The sequence below is a fragment of the Felis catus genome, chromosome C2 (assembly GCF_018350175.1).
Source record: "Felis catus isolate Fca126 chromosome C2, F.catus_Fca126_mat1.0, whole genome shotgun sequence".
Classification (NCBI taxonomy): domain Eukaryota; kingdom Metazoa; phylum Chordata; class Mammalia; order Carnivora; family Felidae; genus Felis; species Felis catus.
This window is the reverse complement of record NC_058376.1, coordinates 71,590,180-71,610,333: the sequence shown is the minus strand read 5'-3', so window position 1 is coordinate 71,610,333 and position 20,154 is coordinate 71,590,180. Positions and strand designations below refer to the sequence as shown.

At 56.8% G+C, this 20,154-nt stretch overlaps 1 protein-coding gene across 24 annotated transcripts in view; it reads left to right on the top strand.

The window, feature by feature from the left end:
- The window catches only part of TNK2 (tyrosine kinase non receptor 2), a 45,879-nt gene extending 27,236 nt beyond the window's left edge, over positions 1-18,643 (top strand). For 6 of the 24 annotated variants that reach the window (XM_045037073.1, XM_045037082.1, XM_045037067.1 and 3 more), the window contains 15 exons: positions 359-429; positions 541-621; positions 2,365-2,586; positions 3,572-3,724; positions 4,240-4,517; positions 5,959-6,085; positions 6,498-6,644; positions 6,729-6,823; positions 11,763-11,957; positions 13,358-13,449; positions 14,026-14,070; positions 14,803-16,157; positions 16,242-16,355; positions 16,528-16,655; positions 17,832-18,643. In XM_045037073.1, the coding sequence (XP_044893008.1) occupies positions 359-429; positions 541-621; positions 2,365-2,586; positions 3,572-3,724; positions 4,240-4,517; positions 5,959-6,085; positions 6,498-6,644; positions 6,729-6,823; positions 11,763-11,957; positions 13,358-13,449; positions 14,026-14,070; positions 14,803-16,157; positions 16,242-16,355; positions 16,528-16,655; positions 17,832-17,838 (3,110 nt within the window). In that variant the 3' untranslated portion in view covers positions 17,839-18,643. Of the gene's footprint in view, positions 1-358; positions 430-540; positions 622-2,364; positions 2,587-3,571; positions 3,725-4,239; positions 4,518-5,958; positions 6,086-6,497; positions 6,645-6,728; positions 6,824-11,762; positions 11,958-13,357; positions 13,450-14,025; positions 14,071-14,802; positions 16,158-16,241; positions 16,356-16,388; positions 16,660-17,831 lie in introns of those variants that run through there. The other 18 variants (XM_045037084.1, XM_045037078.1, XM_045037083.1 and 15 more) reach the window with 12 other exon arrangements.
- Positions 18,644-20,154: the final 1,511 nt, after the last annotated feature.

The following is a 20,154-nucleotide window of genomic DNA, read 5'->3' as shown; positions in this document are numbered from 1 at the left end:
GTTGGTATCTGATGCTAGTAACAATAAAATTTTATGGGAGAAAAACACAAAATTGGGTAAATCCTACACATTGCCTTTCTTTCCCCCCTTGAGGGTTGGAAAAAGACCATTGCTGTTCAATTTTGGTGGTTAAATACCTCCATCTAGTTTGAGAACCACTGCCTAGAAGTGGAATGCTGTGACCATCTGGCTAACTATGGCCCCTGGTTGGTTAGAATGGTCTGTTTCCTTGGTGTCATTGTGCTGGGCAGTATCTAGTGGTGGGCCCACCCCAGGGGGACCAAGGAAGCATGCAAGTGGGGGCCCTGGGGGCTGTGAACTACCTTAACAGCATTTGATTCCCCTTTTTTCTCTGCAGGACAGCGGCGATTGTGGGAGGCTGTGAAGAGGAGAAAGGCCATGTGCAAACGCAAGTCTTGGATGAGCAAGGTGCGTGAATGAGGAACAAGATGGGGTGGGCAGCCTTGCAGGCCCAGCTCTGATGATAGTCCTAGGAAACTCCCCCATTCCCAGGCAGGTATGATCTTGTATTTTGTACAGACCTCCCTCCTCCAAGGTCTTACCGGGCAGGGTACTTGTAGGACCACCCAGCTAAGTGTCTGTCTCCACCAGAGATGGCACGTGAGTAGCCTGTGTGTGGCGATGGCTTTACCTCCCCTCCCGCTGTGCAGTGGCGCTGGGTGTGGAGCAGGCACCCGTTGACAAGTGCGCCGTAACTTGAGCCCTTGCTCAGTCTGAGTGTTGGGGCCAGTGTCCAGGACAGAGTGGTGGGGACTGTCTGGACCTAGCACATCTTTGCCTTGCTTCCCTCCCCCGCCCCCTGCCCTCCCTAGTCTGCAGAGGGTTTCTCTGGTCATCTGGCCCTGCTGACCACTTCCTTCCCCACAATCTGCCCCCCTTTCCCTTTGCCCTAATTTGGGTCTGTGGAGTGGTGAGTCCCTGGTCTGACTCAGTGGAACTTTGCCCATTGTCTGGAAGACAATGCGAGAGGAAGTGAACCAGCCAGGGGCCTTCCCTCCCCACTTCTGGCCTCAGGGCTGGGATGGGGGGTGGGCAGGGCAGAACAGCTGGACTAGGATTGGGCAGCAGAGATTTCCTGGCTGCGATCTGGCAAAGGGGCTGTCTCTTGGGAGCCTGTGGCCTTTTCTGGGGACACTGTCCTGGTCCCCTGCCCAGGTTTTAGGGAAGGATGAGTTTGTTGGGCGGGTGAAGGTAGGAGGGAGGAGCTGTGCGGTGTGCCAGGGTTTGGGGATCTTGGACCACCATGCAGGAGGTCTTCAGGTCAGTCAGCGAACCTCTCCAGACTCGAGGCATGTCTTCAGTAAAACCGTGGTGGTGGCACTTGTGCCCAGTTCCCCTCACGGGGCGGCGGAAAAGGTCCCTGGAGATAAAGGCTGTGAAGGGCCTTGTTAGCTGAACACTGCTTACAAACAGAAGAGATTTCAGTTACTAGGATGAAGAACGGAGCAGTGGCTAGAAGAGGCTCTCAGATTGGAAACGCACCTACCCCATACAGACAAGGTTCTGCCAGCCTTTGAGGGGCAGGGGCCCAACTGGACAGAGTCTGCAGCCTGAGGCCAAGGCTTTGGAAGCCCCAGTCAGACTAATGGGGCCAACTGTGCTACTCAGGGTCTCCTTCCTCCTGTCCCTTGACCTTTGACCCCTTCCCTCCACATCCCAGGTCACAGAGTCACCTCCAGTCTTCGTTTCCCAGCTCTCAGCTCTAGCTCCTCCAGAAGCCCAGCTGTCTTCCCAGGCCTTTCCCCAGCAAGACCTTGCTTCATCTGCACATACCCCCCCACCCCCACCCCGCACACATTCACAGTCCAACCTCAGGCTCAAATTATCCTCTCCCCTGGCAGGATGAAGGGCAGTCAGCTCCCCAGGGAGGGTGGAGACAGACAGCGCCAAATGGGCAACCCAGAGAAGGGGCCAAGGCTAAAAATGGACAGGGAGGTGTTTGTGGAGGGCCCCTCAGGCTCCTGCCCATCTGCTCTGGTTAGGGGCCCGAGTCTGTGCTGGGTAGGGGGATAGGGAGGGACAGGTGGTGCACAAGATGGGTCTGGAGTGGCTTTAGGCTGTCCCTGACCCTACAGCTGGGTGTGGGGCTATGGCAGTCATGAGCTACATGCCTGTCAGTCCATTTCTGGCACATGCTCTGAGGCCACACTGAGACTGTGGGTTCCTGTTTGAGGGTGTGATCTGGAGGTGGGGGGGGGGGTGGGCCTCCAGCCAGGCTGCCCCCTGGCAGTTTGGCAAAGCCAGGACCTCTCTCGAGGCCTAGCCGAGGATCCTGTGGGCCGGACTGAGTGACTGGCTCTGGGACCTCAGAGTTCCATCTGGCCCCTGGCTGCCTTCAAACAGGTGTTCAGTGGAAAGCGACTGGAGGCTGAGTTCCCTCCTCATCACTCTCAGAGCACCTTCCGGAAGACCTCGCCCACTCCAGGGGGCCCAGCAGGGGAGGGGCCCTTGCAGAGCCTCACGTGCCTCATTGGGGAGAAGGACCTGCATCTCTTCGAGAAGCTAGGAGATGGCTCCTTTGGCGTGGTGCGCAGGGGCGAGTGGGACGCCCCCTCGGGGAAGACGGTAAGCTTTCTGGGTCATGTGGGGTGTGCCAGAGGGACAGGCCTCTAAGAGACTCTGGCAGAGTCCATCCCCACTCTCCCTCCACCCTGGCCTTCCCCGACTCTACCCTCTGAGGCAGATCTTTCCCCTCTGCTGGGATGGTGGTGTGTGTGGCTGGGCACAGATCAGAAAGGGGCTTCCTCTGGACTACATGCTCAGGTTTAATTAGACACCTCTGTTTCTCTTTTCAACTATGAAAATAATTTACTTACTGTAAAAGTTTGAAAACTTTTTAAAAAATAAGAAAAAACAATTGTTTGTAATCCCCTCACTCAGGGGAAGCAGAGTTAGCATTTCTGCTTTTTTTCACCCCAGGTATTTTATTGAATTTGGTGAAGATACAAATTTTGAATGCAACTTTTAAAACCTTGCCTTTTCATCTTGGTATTCTAAACATTTTCCCCAGAAAGATAGGTAGCATGTATACAATATAGCACATAGTTCTTGAGTGGACAGCTTAGTGAATTTTTGCATATGCACGGACCTATGTGACCACTGCCCAGATCACGATTAAGAGCAGTTCCAGCACCCAGAAGGCTCCCTCCTGCCTCTTCTACTGAGTATCCTCTTTATCCAAGGGAAGCACTATTCTGATTTCCGTCACTATAGATTAGTTTCTTGTCATTATATTTACAGCATTTTCCTTCCACACCAAAAACATTTTAATATTCCATCTTATTACAAGATTTTAATATTCTGTCATCATACTGATCATCTCTTATTTTATGGTTGCTGTTTAATCTGGACGTTCCCCCAGGAAGGAGAGGCCCAAGGGAGGGCTGCCCTCTCCCAGCCAGCCCACAGACACCTGTGACATACATGCTCATCCATCCAGATGAGCAGATCTGAGGCAGGGATATTTGGGCTGAGTTGGAGGGAGGGACAGTTTGGCTCAGAGTGTTGGGGCCTGGGACCTGTCCTGACTTCTGCTCCCCACTCTGGGCAGGTGAGTGTGGCTGTGAAGTGCCTGAAGCCTGATGTGCTAAGCCAGCCAGAGGCCATGGATGACTTTATCCGGGAGGTTAATGCCATGCATTCCCTGGACCATCGAAACCTCATTCGTCTCTATGGTGTGGTGCTCACGCCGCCCATGAAGATGGTGAGTGCTGTGGGCAGAGGGCAAGGTGCTCAAGCAGGGTCTCTGGGCCCCCCAGATCTGCCCCTCCTCCTGCCCGTGTGGTGGTTACTCCCTCCATCCTGACAAAGATGCTTTGGTCCCCCACCTGATGTGGCAGACTGGCTCCTAGGGGGCCCAGTCTGGTACTGTGTCCGCTGGAGCCCATGTCTGTCTTTGGATTTTGTTTGTGCTCATTGACAGAGAGTCGCACTCACAGGAGGGACTGGCCCTAGGGTTTATTTTTTATTTTTTATTTTTTATTTTTATTATTATTATTTTTTTTAGAGTTTAGTTTTTAGAAATTCTAATCTGAGCCTCTGTGGGTTGCTTCTCTCGGGCCTCAGGTTCCCACGTTACCTGGAGGGAGAGGCTTGGGAAGCTGTAGAACTCTCAGAGGTCCCCCGAGGGCAGGCCAGGAAGGAGCATCCAGCTTGGGGCACTGAGGGAGGGGCAGGGCTCAGCCACGCTTATTCCTCCTGCCTCCTCCGTGGCCTCAGGTGACAGAGCTGGCGCCGCTGGGATCGTTGTTGGACCGGCTGCGCAAGCACCAGGGCCACTTCCTCCTGGGAACTCTGAGCCGCTACGCCGTGCAGGTGGCTGAGGGCATGGGCTACCTAGAGTCCAAGCGCTTTATTCACCGTGACCTGGCTGCCCGAAATCTGCTGTTGGCCACCCGTGACCTGGTCAAGATTGGGGACTTCGGGTTGATGCGTGCGCTACCCCAGAATGACGACCACTATGTCATGCAAGAGCATCGCAAGGTGCCCTTTGCCTGGTGAGGGACAGGTGCTGCCGGCTCACAGGGCCTGGACCCCGTCCTACCCCTCTTGGTCCCTGTGTACCCGGGCCTCAGAGTTTCCAGGCCTTCTGTAACCACAACAGCCTTTGTCTTCTCTGGGTCTGGGATGCCCTTCTTGTGCGCAGTCCATTCACTCATTCATCCAGGAATTCTCTGGGCCCATGTACCAGGTACTGTGGTGCACGGGGATAAGTGCTGCGGGAGATCAAAAAGGCATCCTATAGGACTCCGTATTAAGCTTCTGAAATACCAGAAGTTCGCCAGGCAGACTGGTTGGCAAGTATGTTTCAGGTAGAGCTAGCTGCAGGCAGGACCAGACCATACTGGGCCTTGTAGACTGACCAGGGATGCTTACCTGCACACTGAGGTGCTACCTGGCCCTACCCTAGCTCCTGTGTGAACTCATCCTGTGCTGACACCATCGTGGTCCACTGGCTTTGGAGGCACCCAGAGGAGTGTAGTCTCCTTGTTTTGGGGCGGGAGGAGTAGATCTAGTTCTTGCCAGAGCACCCTTCTCACCCAGGATGCATGGTCACCCTAACTAATAACTGATTTTATATGTAGAGTGACCATACATTTCAGATTACGTTATGCCTGTTGTTCTGGAGTAATTAATAGCACCCCCTTCACACCCAAGCATCCTGGTTTGGATGGTAAATTATAAGGTCCCCTTATCATAGCACTGTGAAATAAGCAGATTATTGTTACTCGCATTTCACAGATGAGGACCGTGAGGCTTTAGAGATCTTGAGTGACTGTCCCTGGGTCCCACCCCGTTTGAGTGGCAGGGCCAGCTCTCCAGTCCCGGGAGAGAGTCTTTGATACTCCATTCGGTCAGCTTCCCCGTCGCTCTGTACCTCACCCCACCCCGGAATACACCTTTGCTGGCCTCACTGCAGTGACATTTCTCTTCCTCACCTAAAAGGGAGTCCCAGAGGGAGTGTGGGATGTTTGGGTGCAGTGAGTGTAACTATTTCCACCCGTTTTGGTTCTTCCCCAGACCCTATCCAAATTTCCCACCCACACCTTCCTGCTGAAATGACCCAAATCCCAGGATCCTGCCCCAAATCCGGAAATTGTCATCCTCCCACCACAATTAGAAAACAGCCTGAGATCTTATCCCCTCACCAACTCCTGTAGCCTCTGACCTCCTGGCTTCCCTGACCTGGGAATTTCACCCTCTTCCTACCCCAGGCTTCATGTGAATAAAGACATGAACATAGATGATTTTCTCCATCTGTGCACCCCATAGTCAACATGTCCTGTCCCTGTTCACTTTGCACGTGTCCCAGTACCTGCTGTTGAGCCTGGCACACAGGGTAACAACACGTTTGTTGAATGAATATGTTCTGTCCATTGGGCTGATGTGGGTGGGTGTGCTCTGAGGGGCCTTCTTTTTGACCCCTGCCTCTGCCAGGTGTGCTCCCGAGAGCCTGAAGACACGTACCTTCTCCCATGCCAGTGACACCTGGATGTTTGGGGTAACATTGTGGGAGATGTTCACCTATGGCCAGGAGCCCTGGATTGGCCTCAATGGCAGTCAGGTGAGTGGCTGGAGATGTGCTCCCTACAGGATGGGTGGGGGTTGATTTGATTCCTGGTTCCCAACCTGGCCCTGTTGGAACTAGCTCTTATTTGCTGGAGTTCCTGTCCCCCTTGCCCGGTGTCTGCATGACCTCTCAAATAGTTGAGCAAAGAGAAGAGCCTCCAGTGGTCAGGAGAGGGGCAGACTGGGGCTTGCTCACATTCTTTTCCCTTGTAATAGCCACCTATCCAGAGGCCCCAGCCAGGGGATAAGGGTCAGAGGCCCAGGGATAGGCTCCTGGAGACAGACCTTTTCTTTGGGGTGCAGGCATGGCAGCCCACAGCTCCAGTTGTTCCATGGGCTGGAGGGAAGGTGGGAAGTGAAGAGCTGGGTGCTCTGCTTGTGCTCAAACTGCACCACCCCACCGCCAGATTCTGCATAAGATTGACAAGGAGGGGGAACGTCTGCCGCGGCCTGAGGACTGCCCACAGGATATCTACAATGTCATGGTTCAGTGCTGGGCTCACAAGCCAGAGGACAGACCCACCTTTGTGGCCCTGCGGGACTTCCTGCTGGAGGTGAGGGCTGGTCTGCCCATGGGGGCTGAGGTATCCCAGCAGGGGTCAGTCCCAGGGTGGGCAGTGACGGGTCTCCGCCCCCAGGCCCAGCCCACTGACATGAGGGCGCTTCAGGACTTTGAGGAGCCAGACAAGCTGCACATCCAGATGAATGATGTCATCACCGTCATCGAGGGAAGGTAGGGAGCGTGAGGCTGCGCCTACACTGCCTTGAAGGGTGCAGGGTGGAGGGGCCTGCTGGCTGAGAGCTCTTCTGCCTCCAAGGTTCCCATGGCAACACAGGCTGTGGGGAGCCTGAGCTGTGCAGTAAGGGGAGGACAGGCCCGGGTCCAGTCTTGAGTGCCTGGGGTTAAGTACCAGATGCTGCTGCTAAGAGGGATTTTCCCTGCCTAGCACCACCCTTTCACCCTTTTCCCACTCGGCTCCAGCCCTGGCTGTGTGGGTCAGAGCCAAACTGCCGACATGGTGAGGCGAAGGAAGTGGCTCAGCCTTGGCCCTGGGGCCACAACTAGGGACTCTGGAACTCCTGAACATTCCTCTCATCCTGTCTTTCTTCCCTTCCCACCTCCTCCCAGGACAGGGACTCTAGACTACCCGGCTGGGTACCTGTCAGAACCCCAAAGCAGCCCCACCCTCTTCCTGGCAGCCTCTGCCCTCCCACTGAGCCCCACTGTCGCCTCCTGGGGCTCCCCTCCATTTTCTGCTGGGCTGCCCACCTGGGCTCCTTTGTCCCCAGTCCCCATTCCTTACCCGCCCCTGCCCAGACACCTGGGACACACGTCTCTGCCTCCAGGCAGCATCTCCTGAGTCATGTCTCCTACCTGTAGCCCCCATTCAAGCCCTTCTGCTAAGGAGGCCCTACCCACCACTCACCCCACCCTCTGTTATCTGATCCCCAGGGCTGCCGAGGAACTGGTTGGGGCAGGGCGGGGTCGAGGTGCCTTTGGGGTAGGGGGTGAGCATGGAGGACCAGGAAGAGGAGCAAGGCAGAGGAAATCCCCTGTGCTCCCAGCTCCTCTGACTCAGAGCCAGGCAGGGATGAGGACAGGGTTCGCTTCCTACAGAGCCCTTTCTACCTGGGCTTCAGGTCTGGGGGTCTGGGGCCTTTAGTTCATTCAGTCTGTGCCTCATGGGGTGTTGGTGAGAGGGGAGAGCTTCTGCGTTTGGTCAGAGTGATAGGGTAGGCCCTGGAGCCCAAGCTGGTTGTGGAGGAACATGACCTACCCTCACTGTGGCCCCAGCACCTCTTCCCCAGGCCAGGGCTTGCCTAGCCTTTGGGCCCAGTCTGAGAATATGAATGACAAACCAACAAGTTGTGGGGGTGAAGTTTGGGGAGTTGGTGGTAAACGAAAGCAGAAAGCTTTTAGATGGAGAGAGGCTCAGGGGACAGGAAGGAAGACAGTCTGTGGGTTTGGGGCTGAGGAGCCAGACAAGGGACTGGGGAGCATTCCAGAAATAGGAAGATTAGGGTGAGGGCCTGTCTAGAGGGGCATGGCAGGGTGTTAATTCAGAAGTCTGGACCTATATCCATTCCTACCTACAAGAGCAGGAGGACCTTGAACCTGACCCATCTTGTGCACCGTAGCCCTCAGGTCTTTACCTCCCCCATCCCTTGCTCTCAGTGGGGACCCAGTGGTCCCCAGCGGGTGACTCAGTTGCTTCTTGTGTTCCTGGGGTGTGTGTCTCTGGAGCTGGCACCCTAGGTTACCACCAGAGCTAGGCGGGCAACAGGTGGGGCCCCAGGGGAGCCGCTCCTCTTGGGAGGCACTGTGGTCGTGCCCTGCCCTGCCCTTGCGTCACAGCCTCCGGTTGGCCTGGGCTGCTGGCTCCGCAGCTGCCTGCCAGTGTGGGCTTGCTGGGCTCCTCCTCCAGGGCCACAGCCGACTTGGACCACAGCGCCTGCTCTTGGTTCCTGGAGCTGCTCAGGAGGTGGGAGGTGAGGGGCAGGAGGCCACAACAGCTGGTGAGGCTTTGGGGGTAGGCCTGTATGCGGATGGTACCAGAGCTTTAACTCTGCCCCCTTGTTTTTTCAGTGCCCAGATGTCTCTATGTTTGTTTGGCTGACTCTGTCTCCATGTCTCCTAGTGGAGGGGCTCTCTGTTCGTGTGTGTCTTTTTGGGTCTGGGCTTGTACATGTGGGTCTCTGTTTCTGTGTCTCCTCTTAGCCTGGCTCTCTGCTCTGTTTCTGCTCATCTGTCAGCCTTGGACTCCTCTTGCGGAAGCTGTGCCAGTGTTTGTTTCCAAGTGGAGTCTGAGAGCCCCCTTGTCCCTGGCTCTGATTGGTTCTGTAGGCTCAGTGTTTCTCGGGGTAGCAGGCGGTGGGCAGAGACAGGACACCTAGATGTTTTGCTGAGCCTGTGAGGTGCTGTCTAGATGGAAGGACAAATGATGACTTGGGTCTTTTCCATGGGTTCTTACTTGGAAATTAGGATGGCTGGCAGCTGTTTCATGTTCCATTTTTATAGATCTAGAGAAGGGAGACAGAGGTTTTGAAGTCCATCTTCTGGGCCTTGGCCTGGTCTGGCCTGGGCCCTGGAGCCTCTGCTCCCAGTGGTAGGTAGGGGAGGGGGATGCAAGGGCCTAGGTTGTCTCTCAAAACCAGGGGCTGCCTGGGTCTCTCAGAGAGAAGTGAGTGGGGTGGGGTTTTGAGCAGAATATTCAAGCAACATTTATCAGCCATTTCTGGACTACTTTAGACCAGGAGTGGGACAGAGGTCTGAGATTTCCAGAAGCTGGTCCCAAATAGAGCAGGGCTTGTTCTCAGCACAGGCCTTGGCTTCCCAGGTGCCACTTCACTTTGTCCTTGTCCCAGGATACTGACAGGTAGCAGGAAATAGAGAGTTCGTGCTGGAGGTGCTGGCCCCTTCTCCTGTTCCTCCAGGGACTTCTGTCCTCACTGCAGTGTCTGCCCATGGTAGGCCTAGCCCTCACATTGCTATGGAGACTCTGGCCTGTTCAAGGAGGGGGAGCGGGTGTGGCCAGTGCAGGAGGGTGGGGAGGGTGGTCTCAGTCCTCTCTGAGCTGCTGGTACTTCGGCCCTACTGATTCTCAGAGGGGCACAGGTAGGCAGCACGATATAGCATTGGCCATCTCAAGACTTACATTTGAGCCTTGTCGAGAGGATGCTGCTTCCGAGGGTGTCTGTCTTACACTTGCCCTGCCCTCCAGCTCCCCTCCCCTAGTAGCACAGATCTTTTGGGAAGTGATGTCGGGACTCCCAGCAGTCCTGGAGGCTCTTGCCTCGGCCATACCTATAATAAAGGGAGGTGGGTTGGCATCTCTCACTCTCAGAAGTGGGTCCAAAGGAGCCCCTGTGTGTTCGGCTGTGCTGGCAAAAGGAAGGGGGTGGAGGGAGTGACCTGCCAGTCTGGCCTTGCTCAGGGTCGACACAGGGAAGACAGGGTCACAGGGTGGAACTGGCCTTGGACATGCTTCCATTCTACTTCGAACTATCTCTCTGCCTCGGTTACCTCTCTCACCCAGGTTAATGAGCACCTCTGAAGAGGTGTGGAGAGCAGAGTCCAATGTCCAGCCTGGGGTTGGTGTTTAGAAGGTCTGTAAAGGGGTATGCAGAACCCAGGGAGCCGTTGGGTGCAGGGGTGGGGGTGGGCAGAGAGCAGCAGGGGGTCCCCTGGTGTCAGGCATCCCTCTTCACCCTGCTTCATGGGAGGCTCTCGACCTCAGCCAGTCCTTGGGACTGGGGTGCTAGGGGACGTTCTCTTCTCGGAACAGCCCTGCTGTTTTCCGATGGGCTTTGTCCCTTCCTGGGTGTTGTCCTCTCTTCTTGCTTCCTTTCCTGCCCTTCCCACCCTAGGGCAGGGTGTAATCACAGGGCTGCTGTGTCTGGTGGTAGGCTGGTCAGCAGCCCTGTTTATGGGGAGGCTAGGCTCCCAGCCCTCTGCCGCCCCACCTCTTGGCTTCCCAAGCACTGCTGTGCTCATGGGGTTTGACTTGTGATCTCCAGAGCAGGCTGATTGAGGTCATGCTGCCCCAACGGGCCATGTCACCTCATGGAGGAGGGTCCAGGAGCTCAGCCTCCATCCGCCCTTGGTCCCTGTGGTCTGGCTCCAGTTTGGAGGAGACCTTGATGCTCCTGGCTGCCCAGGTGGGTGTTGACTGGGTGTGTGCATGTGTCCACCACAGCGGCATGAGGCTGCACTACCTCTGCCTTAGCTCAGATTCTGCCCATGTCATCTGGTGTGAGCGATCCTAGTGGCAGACAAAGGAGCTGCATCCTGCCACTTGAAGTGTCCAGGAGGGCACCATCCTGCCCCAACCCCCACCCCAGGCTCAGGCTTAGGCTAGGTCAGTAGAGGTTCTGTGTCTGAGATCAGAGTGGGGGGGGGGGTGGTCCCACAGTCCAGCCGCACTGGGAGGCTGGGTCCCCTTATAGACCCCTTATTTAAGACAAGAGTAGAACTCCCCAGGAGATGACCGGGGTTAAGGGCACAGGTCCCACAGCCCTGCCTAGAGGTGGTGGAAGACACTGGAGATACAAAAACTGGTGATGGGAAGGCGTGGGTTGCTTGCAGTGCTTCCAAATTCACAAGGGGCTGCATGCAGGAGACAGAGTGTGGTTGGGGGGCTTGGCTCCAAGCCCAGTGCTAAGGCCATGGTGTTCCCTTGGCCCCTGCAGCTCAGGATGCCCGGGAACTGGGCTGAATAGCAAGGTCAGGTGGCCAGAGGGTAGGGGTACAGGCCTTGCCAGGGAGGAGGGAGGCCAGGCAGATTTATAGGAAGGGGGGTAGCTGGAGACTAACAGCCAAATTTGAATCCTGAGTCTGCTATGATCTGTCTGGGAACTGTAGGCAAGTCCTGTCACTTATTTGTAACCTATCTGCTTATTTGTAAACTGTCGGAAAGGGTTGTCTGACCCACCTAAGTGTCTTAGGGTAAGGTGTGTATAAACAGACAGGCCCTGTACTGGGAGAGTGACAGGTCGTGGGGCAGGCAGGCTGATGACAGACCAGCCTGGTCTCAGAGCCATAGCCCTTGGGTCCCCTCCTGCCAAGATAGTCAGATATATTCTGGCTGGAGAGAGCTTGGAATGAAAAGGGTCCCACTTCCTGGGGCCACCTCACACACCCTGGTGTTCACCATGTCATCTCTGTTGAGCAGGGCTGAGAATTACTGGTGGCGTGGACAGAACACCCGGACACTGTGTGTGGGACCCTTTCCTCGCAACGTGGTGACCTCCGTGGCTGGCCTTTCAGCCCAGGACATCAGCCAACCCCTGCAGAATAGCTTCATCCACACGGGACATGGCGACAGTGACCCCCGCCACTGCTGGGGCTTCCCCGACAAGATTGATGAGTGAGTGCATTTGTGGGGGTGGGGGTCACCTGTGGCTCCAGAGTCAGCAGCTCCTCCCTGGGCATGCAGGCTCTCACTGCCAAGGTCCTTGTCACAACAATAGGGCAGAGGGTCTCTTATTGCCTGAAAGCTGTTCCCTGTAGGCAGAACTGAGGTTAGGAGCTTCAGAGGATGGAGGCACACTTCTGTTTGGTGGAACTCCCCCCCACCCCCAGAACACCGACCTTAGGAACGTGGACTTGAGAACAGCCTCTGGAATGAGTTCAGCAGGAGGGTTTCTGTCATGCCCCCTAGTGTTTGTGTAGAGTCTGGGAGATGGAGCCTGCTGGGTCAAGCCCTGGGGTGTGCACAGGTGCCAGGGGGTGAGCTGGGGGCCCAGAGAAAGAGCTCCCTGTGGGGAAAGCCCAGGAGGAAGGTTAGGCAACACCCCCCGCCCCTGCGTGCTCACTCTCTACCTGGCAGGGGGTTCAGTCTCCTTTAAGTGAAAGGATGAGGTCACTGGGGACCTGTCCTCTGCGGAGGACACAGAGGAGAAGAATTAGTCACTTCCTGGGTGCCCTACCCCAGCGAGCCACCTGGCAGCTCCTCAGCCCAGGCTTCATGCCTCTCTGCTGGCCCCAGGAGGCTTCGAGGCAGCCCTTTCTCCTCTGACTTCTCCTGACATTCGGTTCTGCCCTGAGAGGCACAGTGAAGCAGGCCTGCCCTCTTGCCCCCACACACCAGAACCCGAAGCCCTGGGAGAGCAGCTGGTGTGAGCCAGCACGGGCCTGTGGGAATTGGGGCAAGGAGTGTAGACGCCCTCCAGAAGGTGGCCCGGCACCCTCTGCCCTGCTCCTGGCGTGCTGCGGCCAGCCCAGCCCCATTCCTCCAGGCTTTCATCAGCTCAGTGACTAAGTCCCAAGGCCTGACAGTCAGCACAGGGTTTGAGAGGGTGAATCGGGAGCAGGGCAAGTGGCCCAGCCCCTCTCCCACCTGGCAGCGGGGCAGAAGGGTGCCTCCTACGGACCCCGACAGGGGAGCGGGCCCCCCAGGACAGAAGAGAGTATGCCAGCCGGTGGCTGCTAGACGTGGGTTGGGGTGCCATGGCGGTCATGGAGGGCCAGCTCTGCTTTTGTAGGGTATTGTTGGAGCCCCTTCAGTCCAAGCCTTTCACCCTGCAGTCAGTTCTGTCTCTGCTCTCTCTCCATGACACCCTCCCTGAGTACGGTCTTCGGGGAATCGCACGTCCTGTGCTCCAGACCCAAGTCTGTGCGGGGCTTGGACAAGATGGTCCCCTACATGCACTCAGGGTTTTGTTCTCTGCCTGACCCCGGGCATCTCCTCCTAAGGTTCCCCACGACCGTCACCACTCCACACCCTTCCCCCAGCCCCCACCCTCTGACCCGGTTCTCTCCCCACAGACTGTACCTGGGAAACCCCATGGACCCTCCTGACCTGCTGAGCGTGGAACTGAGCACCTCCCGACCCACCCAACATCTAGGAAGGGTGAAAAGTAAGAGCCTGGCTCCCCAGTGCCCCCTAGTTCATCAGCTGCCCAGGAAAAGGCACTGTCTTGTGCAGGCACTCTGAGCTGGCTGTTCTGGCTCTGGGACAGTTGGGCCAGGGCTGCCGGGGGACAGCTGTGACCCGGCTCCGGCTGGGTGTGGGGTGGAAGATGAGAAGCAGCTGTATCCGCCGAGGTGGGCATCCTCGGCCGTCCTGTGTTGGCCTGCCCACCTCAGCTTCCCTCCTCCCTCCTTCCCGCTGTGCTCAGATCCTGGCTTTCCTCACCCCCCCCCCCTAATCCTGCTGTCCTCTCCCAAGCCAAAACCACCCCACAGGCTTCATGTTGGCCAGGAGCCTCATCCATCTCCCGGATCCTGTGCCTGTTGTTCCGGAACCCGTTTTTCCCCATCCTGCCACCCCATTGCTTCCCATTGCTCTTGGGTGTGTATGTCCACTCACTCCTATTCACTGCCCTCTCTCTGTCTCTCTCCACACTCTGCCCTCTTGTCTGGCTGTCTTCCCTCCCCCGTCCTCTGTCTCTCCCGCTCTGTCCCTTCTACTCTCCGCATGGCCTTTCTTGCAGGGGAGCCTCCACCTCGCCCACCTCAGCCTGCCATCTTCGCTCAGAGTAAGTGGGGCTGCTCTCGATGCCTTGGCCCCTGCCCCTGCCCCCTCTCTCCTCTCATTCCTCCTCTCCTTCTGAAAGGTACAGAGCCCTGGTGGGCTGGCCGGGCGGGAGGGGAGGTGGGATGTGTGCTGTGAGCTCGTGCCGCTGACCTGGCCCAGCATGCCTGCCTCTCCCCCGCCTTGCAAACACCTGGGCTCCTGGAGCAATTGTGTGGTCCTGGTCCCCCCTCTCCACCGTCACCTGGCCCTGCTCCACTCCCTTTGGGGCCTGCAGAGGCTGTGTCTGGGCTTTCGTGGTGGCTAGTCAGGAGCTCTGTGCTCTTCCAAGGACAGCTCCTGTTGCCCTTAATGGTGGAGGATTGCCCATAGCCCGCTGCCTGCACTAGTGGTGTGCTGTGTGCCATAACGGAGTGGGGACAAGGGATTACCAACCAGGCCCAGGAGCCCGGGATACCTGGGGTCTTGTGTGTTGGGGTATTAGGCAGGCAGGTGTGGGGTGTTGCTTGCTCTAGCCGAGATGGAGGCAGGGGCTCATTAGCCTGTGTGGAGAGCTCATGGCGTCCAGAGCAGGTCCTGTCCTCCCGTGTGAATAGGGTCGGTGTGCCTTGAGAATTTTGGCAGCTGAGGGCTAACCTCTGGGGGCATTTGGAGTGGGGAGTTGGTGGAAGACACTTGTCTTTCTTCCCGTCCCCCTGACACTGCCTTCTCGTTAGGATCTCCCTCTCTATCCTAGAGCCAACCTACGACCCAGTGAGTGAGGACCAGGACCCTCTGTCCAGCGACTTCAAGAGGCTGGGCCTCCGGAAACCAGGCCTGACCCGTGGGCTGTGGCTGGCGAAGCCCTCAGCTCGGGTGCCGGGCACCAAGGCAGGGCGTGGCGGCGGGAGCGAGGTCACACTCATTGACTTCGGCGAGGAGCCCGTCGTCCCCGCCCCCCGGCCCTGTGCACCCTCACTGGCACAGCTGGCCATGGATGCCTGCTCCTTGCTGGACAAGACTCCACCGCAGAGCCCCACTCGGGCACTGCCCCGGCCCCTGCATCCCACACCTGTGGTGGACTGGGATGCCCGCCCGCTGCCCCCGCCTCCTGCCTACGACGATGTGGCCCAGGATGAGGACGACTTTGAAGTCTGCTCCATCAACAGCACCCTGGTGGCTGCAGGGGTCTGTGCTGGGCCCAGCCAGGGTGAAACCAATTATGCCTTTGTGCCTGAGCAGGCGCAGCTCCTCCCTCCCCTGGAGGACAATCTGTTCCTCCCACCCCAGGGTGGGAGCAAGCCGCCCAGCTCGGCCCAGACCGCACAGATCTTCCAGGCGCTGCAGCAGGAGTGCATGCGGCAGCTGCGGGTCCCGGCTGGCTCCCTGGTCCCTTCACCTGGCCCAGCCCCAGCGGGTGAGGACAAGCCCCAGGTGCCCCCCCGGGTGCCCATCCCCCCGAGGCCCACTCGCCCACGTGGTGAGCTGTCTCCAGCCCCCTCAGGTGAGGAGGAGATAGGGCGGTGGCCTGGACCTGCCTCCCCTCCCCGGGTGCCTCCCCGGGAGCCCCTGTCCCCTCAAGGCTCGAGGACCCCTAGCCCCCTGGTACCACCTGGAAGCTCCCCACTGCCGCCCCGGCTCTCAAGCTCACCTGGGAAGACCATGCCCACCACCCAGAGCTTTGCCTCAGACCCCAAGTATGCTACACCACAAGTGATCCAGGCACCCGGCCCACGGGCTGGTCCCTGCATCCTACCCATCGTCCGTGATGGCAAGAAGGTCAGCAACACCCACTATTACCTGCTGCCTGAGCGCCCACCCTACTTGGAACGCTACCAGCGCTTCCTGCGTGAGACCCAAAGCCCTGAAGAGCCGGCCCCCTTGCCTGTGCCCCTGTTGCTGCCCCCACCCAGCACCCCAGCCCCTGCCGCCCCCACTGCCACTGTTCGACCAATGCCCCAGGCTGCCCCAGACCCCAAGGCCAACTTCTCCACCAACAACAGTAACCCAGGGGTCCGGCCACCAGCCCTGAGGGCCACTGCACGGCTGCCACAGAGGGGCTGCCCTGGGGACGGGCCAGAGGCTGGACGACCAACAGACAAGATCCAGATGGTGAGTACCGGGCCTGGCCGCTGGTTGGAGGGGCAGGGGCCCAAGGGCCCGGGAGGAATGGGCCCAAGTGGTGCTGATGGGTAGGTGGGTGGGTGTGCCCAGCTGCAGGCCATGGTGCATGGGGTGACCACAGAGGAGTGCCAGGCGGCCCTGCAGAGTCACAGCTGGAGCGTGCAGAGGGCTGCCCAGTATCTGAAGGTACCACCACCTCCTGCCCACTCTGGCTTTCAGGGACCCTGAAGACTGGTTCTGCCGCTCTCACCTCCTTTTGCCCCTCCCTACCATCCTGCCTCTGGCTCTCCTCTGCCCCTACCCTGGCCGGTGCCCTTCAGCCCCAGTGTGTCCCATGGCACCACCCTCTGCTCCTCAGGTGGAGCAGCTCTTTGGGTTGGGTCTGAGGCCACGAAGCGAGTGCCACAAGGTGCTGGAGATGTGTGACTGGAACCTGGAGCAGGCAGGCTGCCACCTCCTGGGCTCCTGCGGCCCCGCCCACCACAAGTGAGTGAGCCCCTCAGGGAGCATACCCCGCTAGAAGAGAGCCCCACGCCTCGAGGGCCTCACAGGGCCAGGAGGCACAGGGCTGCCCAGCTGGGAGGAGGGAAGGCAGCCCCCACCCTGGGATGCAGGCAGTTCTGGGTGAAAACAGTTTCTCCTCAGTGCATTTAGACTTTGTAGCCACTTGGTGCAAAACAACTAATAAGTAAAGAGAGGGCACTGGAGCCTCTCCCCTTGTGGGGGCTTGCTTCCTAACCCCACACAGCACCCTTGAACCTGCGTCAGGGAGCAGCAGTTCAGGGCTCAGTGATTTCAACATATTTCTCACCTCTCCATTTCGTATTTCAGTTTAAAGTTTTAATGCCATTTTAATGGAACGCTTAACCAAAAATAATCCCGTTACTTTTCTGTTAAAAATGTATATGTGGACATGTAATAAATGATACAAATGATCTGTAGTATAAATGTAAATATATACATCATAAATGAGAATTGTATCAAGTCGGAGGTAGAGATGTGGGTAGATCCCAGCATTGTCCTCGGAGGGATGCTGGTGGGTGGGGGGTTTTGGAGCTGGTGGGCCCTGGCAGCAGGTAGCTGGAATTAGAGCCCAGCCTTCCGCTCAGGGACGGAGTCAGCTTGGGCATGTTTCCCGACCTCTCCATCCTCATCTGTAAAACGTGTACTAATGAGGGCCTGGCTGGCTCAGTCAGTAGAGAGTACGATCTCCGGGTCGTGAGTTTTAGCTCCACATTGGGAGTAGAGATAACTTAGGGGGGGAAAAAAATCTGTACAAATGACAGTATCTACCTCATAGAAATGACTAGAAGAAACGAGGGATGCATCTGTCAAATCACACAGCAAGCGTCTGGCACATGGGACACCATCACCGAGTGTCAGCTGTTAACTTGTGGTGATTCTTACTAATTTGCATCCAGAGAAACTTAGGCTTTACCGTGCCTATTGCCCTCTGATAGTCTAATACTCAGTAGTGCTGTTCTTTTTTTTTAATGAAAGAGAAAAAGGCATCCCAGGATGATAAGTTCCAAAATCATTGCTGACTTTTCAACCGATTAGCCCACCATCAAGAGGCCCTCTTGTGCCCACGCACTCTAGACACTCTGTTGAATCAGCCCCTGTACTGATAGAGGGGCTTTCTCGTTGTTTCCCGTCCTTTAGGCGCTGAGATGTCTGAAGAGCCAGAGGGTCTGCCCTGAAGGAATCACTTGAGCCTGTCCACCTGACAAGGGTGGGGAGAAGACCTGCCCAGGCCTGGAGGACCTGCTGCCACTTGCCGTGGCAGAGCAAAGCCAAGGCAGCAGGAGACTGGGAGCCCCGCCTTGCTGTCCCTCCCTCACCCAGTGCTGTCCCTGCAACTTTGGATCAGCTCTTGGTGCCCTTAGCCAAGGGGTGGGAAGGAACCCCATGAAGGCAGGCCTGGTGGCCGCCTCAGCAGGCCCTGCAGCTGACCTGCTCCTGGCTCCAGCCCCTGGTTGGGCCTGTGGCCGGAGTGTGTTTCCATGCTCTGCCAGTGGGGAAGCCGGGCTTGACTCGTGCAGGGAGGATGTGTTGGCCACACAGAAAGGTGGACCAGCACCCAGCAAGCCCTCCCAGGGTAGGGCCCTTCTCCAGGGATCCCCTGGAGGGCAGTTAGGGTGTCGGAGAGAATGTGACTTGTGGCCTCACCATGGATATGTTATGGGACTAGGCTGGTCTTAGGATCTTGTGCCTGGAAATAGCCCTGAGTGGCTCAGGAAGCAGAGCGAGGGTGCCAGATTGTTCTCTGGCAGGGACCAGGGCCCAAGGCCCCAGGGTTGGAAGGAGACCAAGGGGGCAGCTGCCCTGGAGGGATACCAGTGCTTCCTCTTTGACCCAGCTCCTCCCCTGTGCTGTTCTGTGTTTTCCTACCAGCCTGTGTCGCCAAAGTTGCTGCCCCAGCTATGGATACCTGCTTCTTCCAGAGAAATAAAGTTAGTTTCTATTTTATGTTACTTACTTGTGACTGTCTGTTTCTTTGACTCTTGGTCAGCAGCCTGAGGCCCCGGGGCTTCCCAGGCCACCACCATCTGTCCAGGGTGGCAGTCCTCCTGGTGCCACCTGTGGACAGAGGGAGGAAGTGCGGGCCCCGGGTGACCCTGGCAGAGGGGCAGAGCCCCTGCTGATGTAGTCACTGACTCTGTCTCCATGGTTTTGCTCGAGAGTTCTATAAGGCCATATATACTGCAGGAGAGAGCATGTACGATAACTCACCTAGTTAGGGCTAAGCCAGAACCTTTAGTAATGGAGGAAAGCTTCAATATGTATTTTGTTTTTCTGAATATTTCATATGGTTCAAAATTCAAGGGGCGCCTGGGTGGCGCAGTCGGTTAAGCGTCTGACTTCAGCTCAGGTCACGATCTCACAGACCGTGAGTTCGAGCCCCACGTCGGGCTCTGGGCTGATGGCTCGGAGCCTGGAGCCTGCTTCCGATTCTGTGTCTCCCTCTCTCTCTGCCCCTCCCCCATTCATGCTCTGTCTCTCTCTGTCCCCAAAATAAATAAACGTTAAAAAAAAAAAATCCAAAAGGTGTTGAAGAGTCCTCAGTGAAGTCTACTGCCCCAGCCGCCACCTCCCCTCCCCAGAGGCTGCCTTCTTGTCTGGTTTTTTTCACAGCACATTCTGAAGGGTTCCATGGCCATACTGAAAGAGTGTCCCCATTCTTGTTCAGGGGTGCCTGGGTGGATGTACCCAGGGGTGGATGTGTCCAGGGGTGTGGATGTACCATAGTCTGCTTAACCAGGCCCCTTGGGCTGTTTCCAGTCCTTTGCAATTATAACCGTTGATGCAATAAATGGCGTATATGGGTTATTTTGCACCTGCAGGTCAGTCTGAAGGATGAGTTCCCAGGAGTGGAACTCCTGAGTCCAAGAGTATGTGCAGTAGTGATGGGTGTTGCTGAATTGCCCTCCACGGAGGAGCTCATTCCGGCAGCCACAGCCACCAGCGTGTGAGAGCTCTCTCCATGTGTCCCAGAGCTTTCTGATTTTGGCCAGTGAAATGGGTTTCTGTAGTTTTTGCATTTCCCCAATGGGTGAATAAACATTATAAAAAGTGATTTGGGCCATTTATATTTCCTTTTCTGTCAGCTGCCTATTAATACCCTTGGCCCATTTAAATTTTTTTTTTTTAATGTTTGCTTATTTTTGAGAGAGAGAGAGAGAGAGAGAGCATGAGCAGGGGAGGGGCAGAAGGAGAGGGAGACACAGAATCCGAAGGAGGCTCCTGGCTCTGAGCTATCAGCACAGAGCCTGACGCGGGGCTCAAACTCACAAACCGCGAGATCATGACCTGAGCAGAAGTCAGTCAGATGCTTAACTGAGCCACCCAGGCACCCCTGGCCCATTCTACAAAGTAAGTGATTAGTCTGTTACTGGTTCTTAGGAAATGACTGGATGAAGGGAATTAGCTCTTTGAGCTTTACCATGTGATCTGAACTTTAGGAATACAGCTAAATCATGAGAGG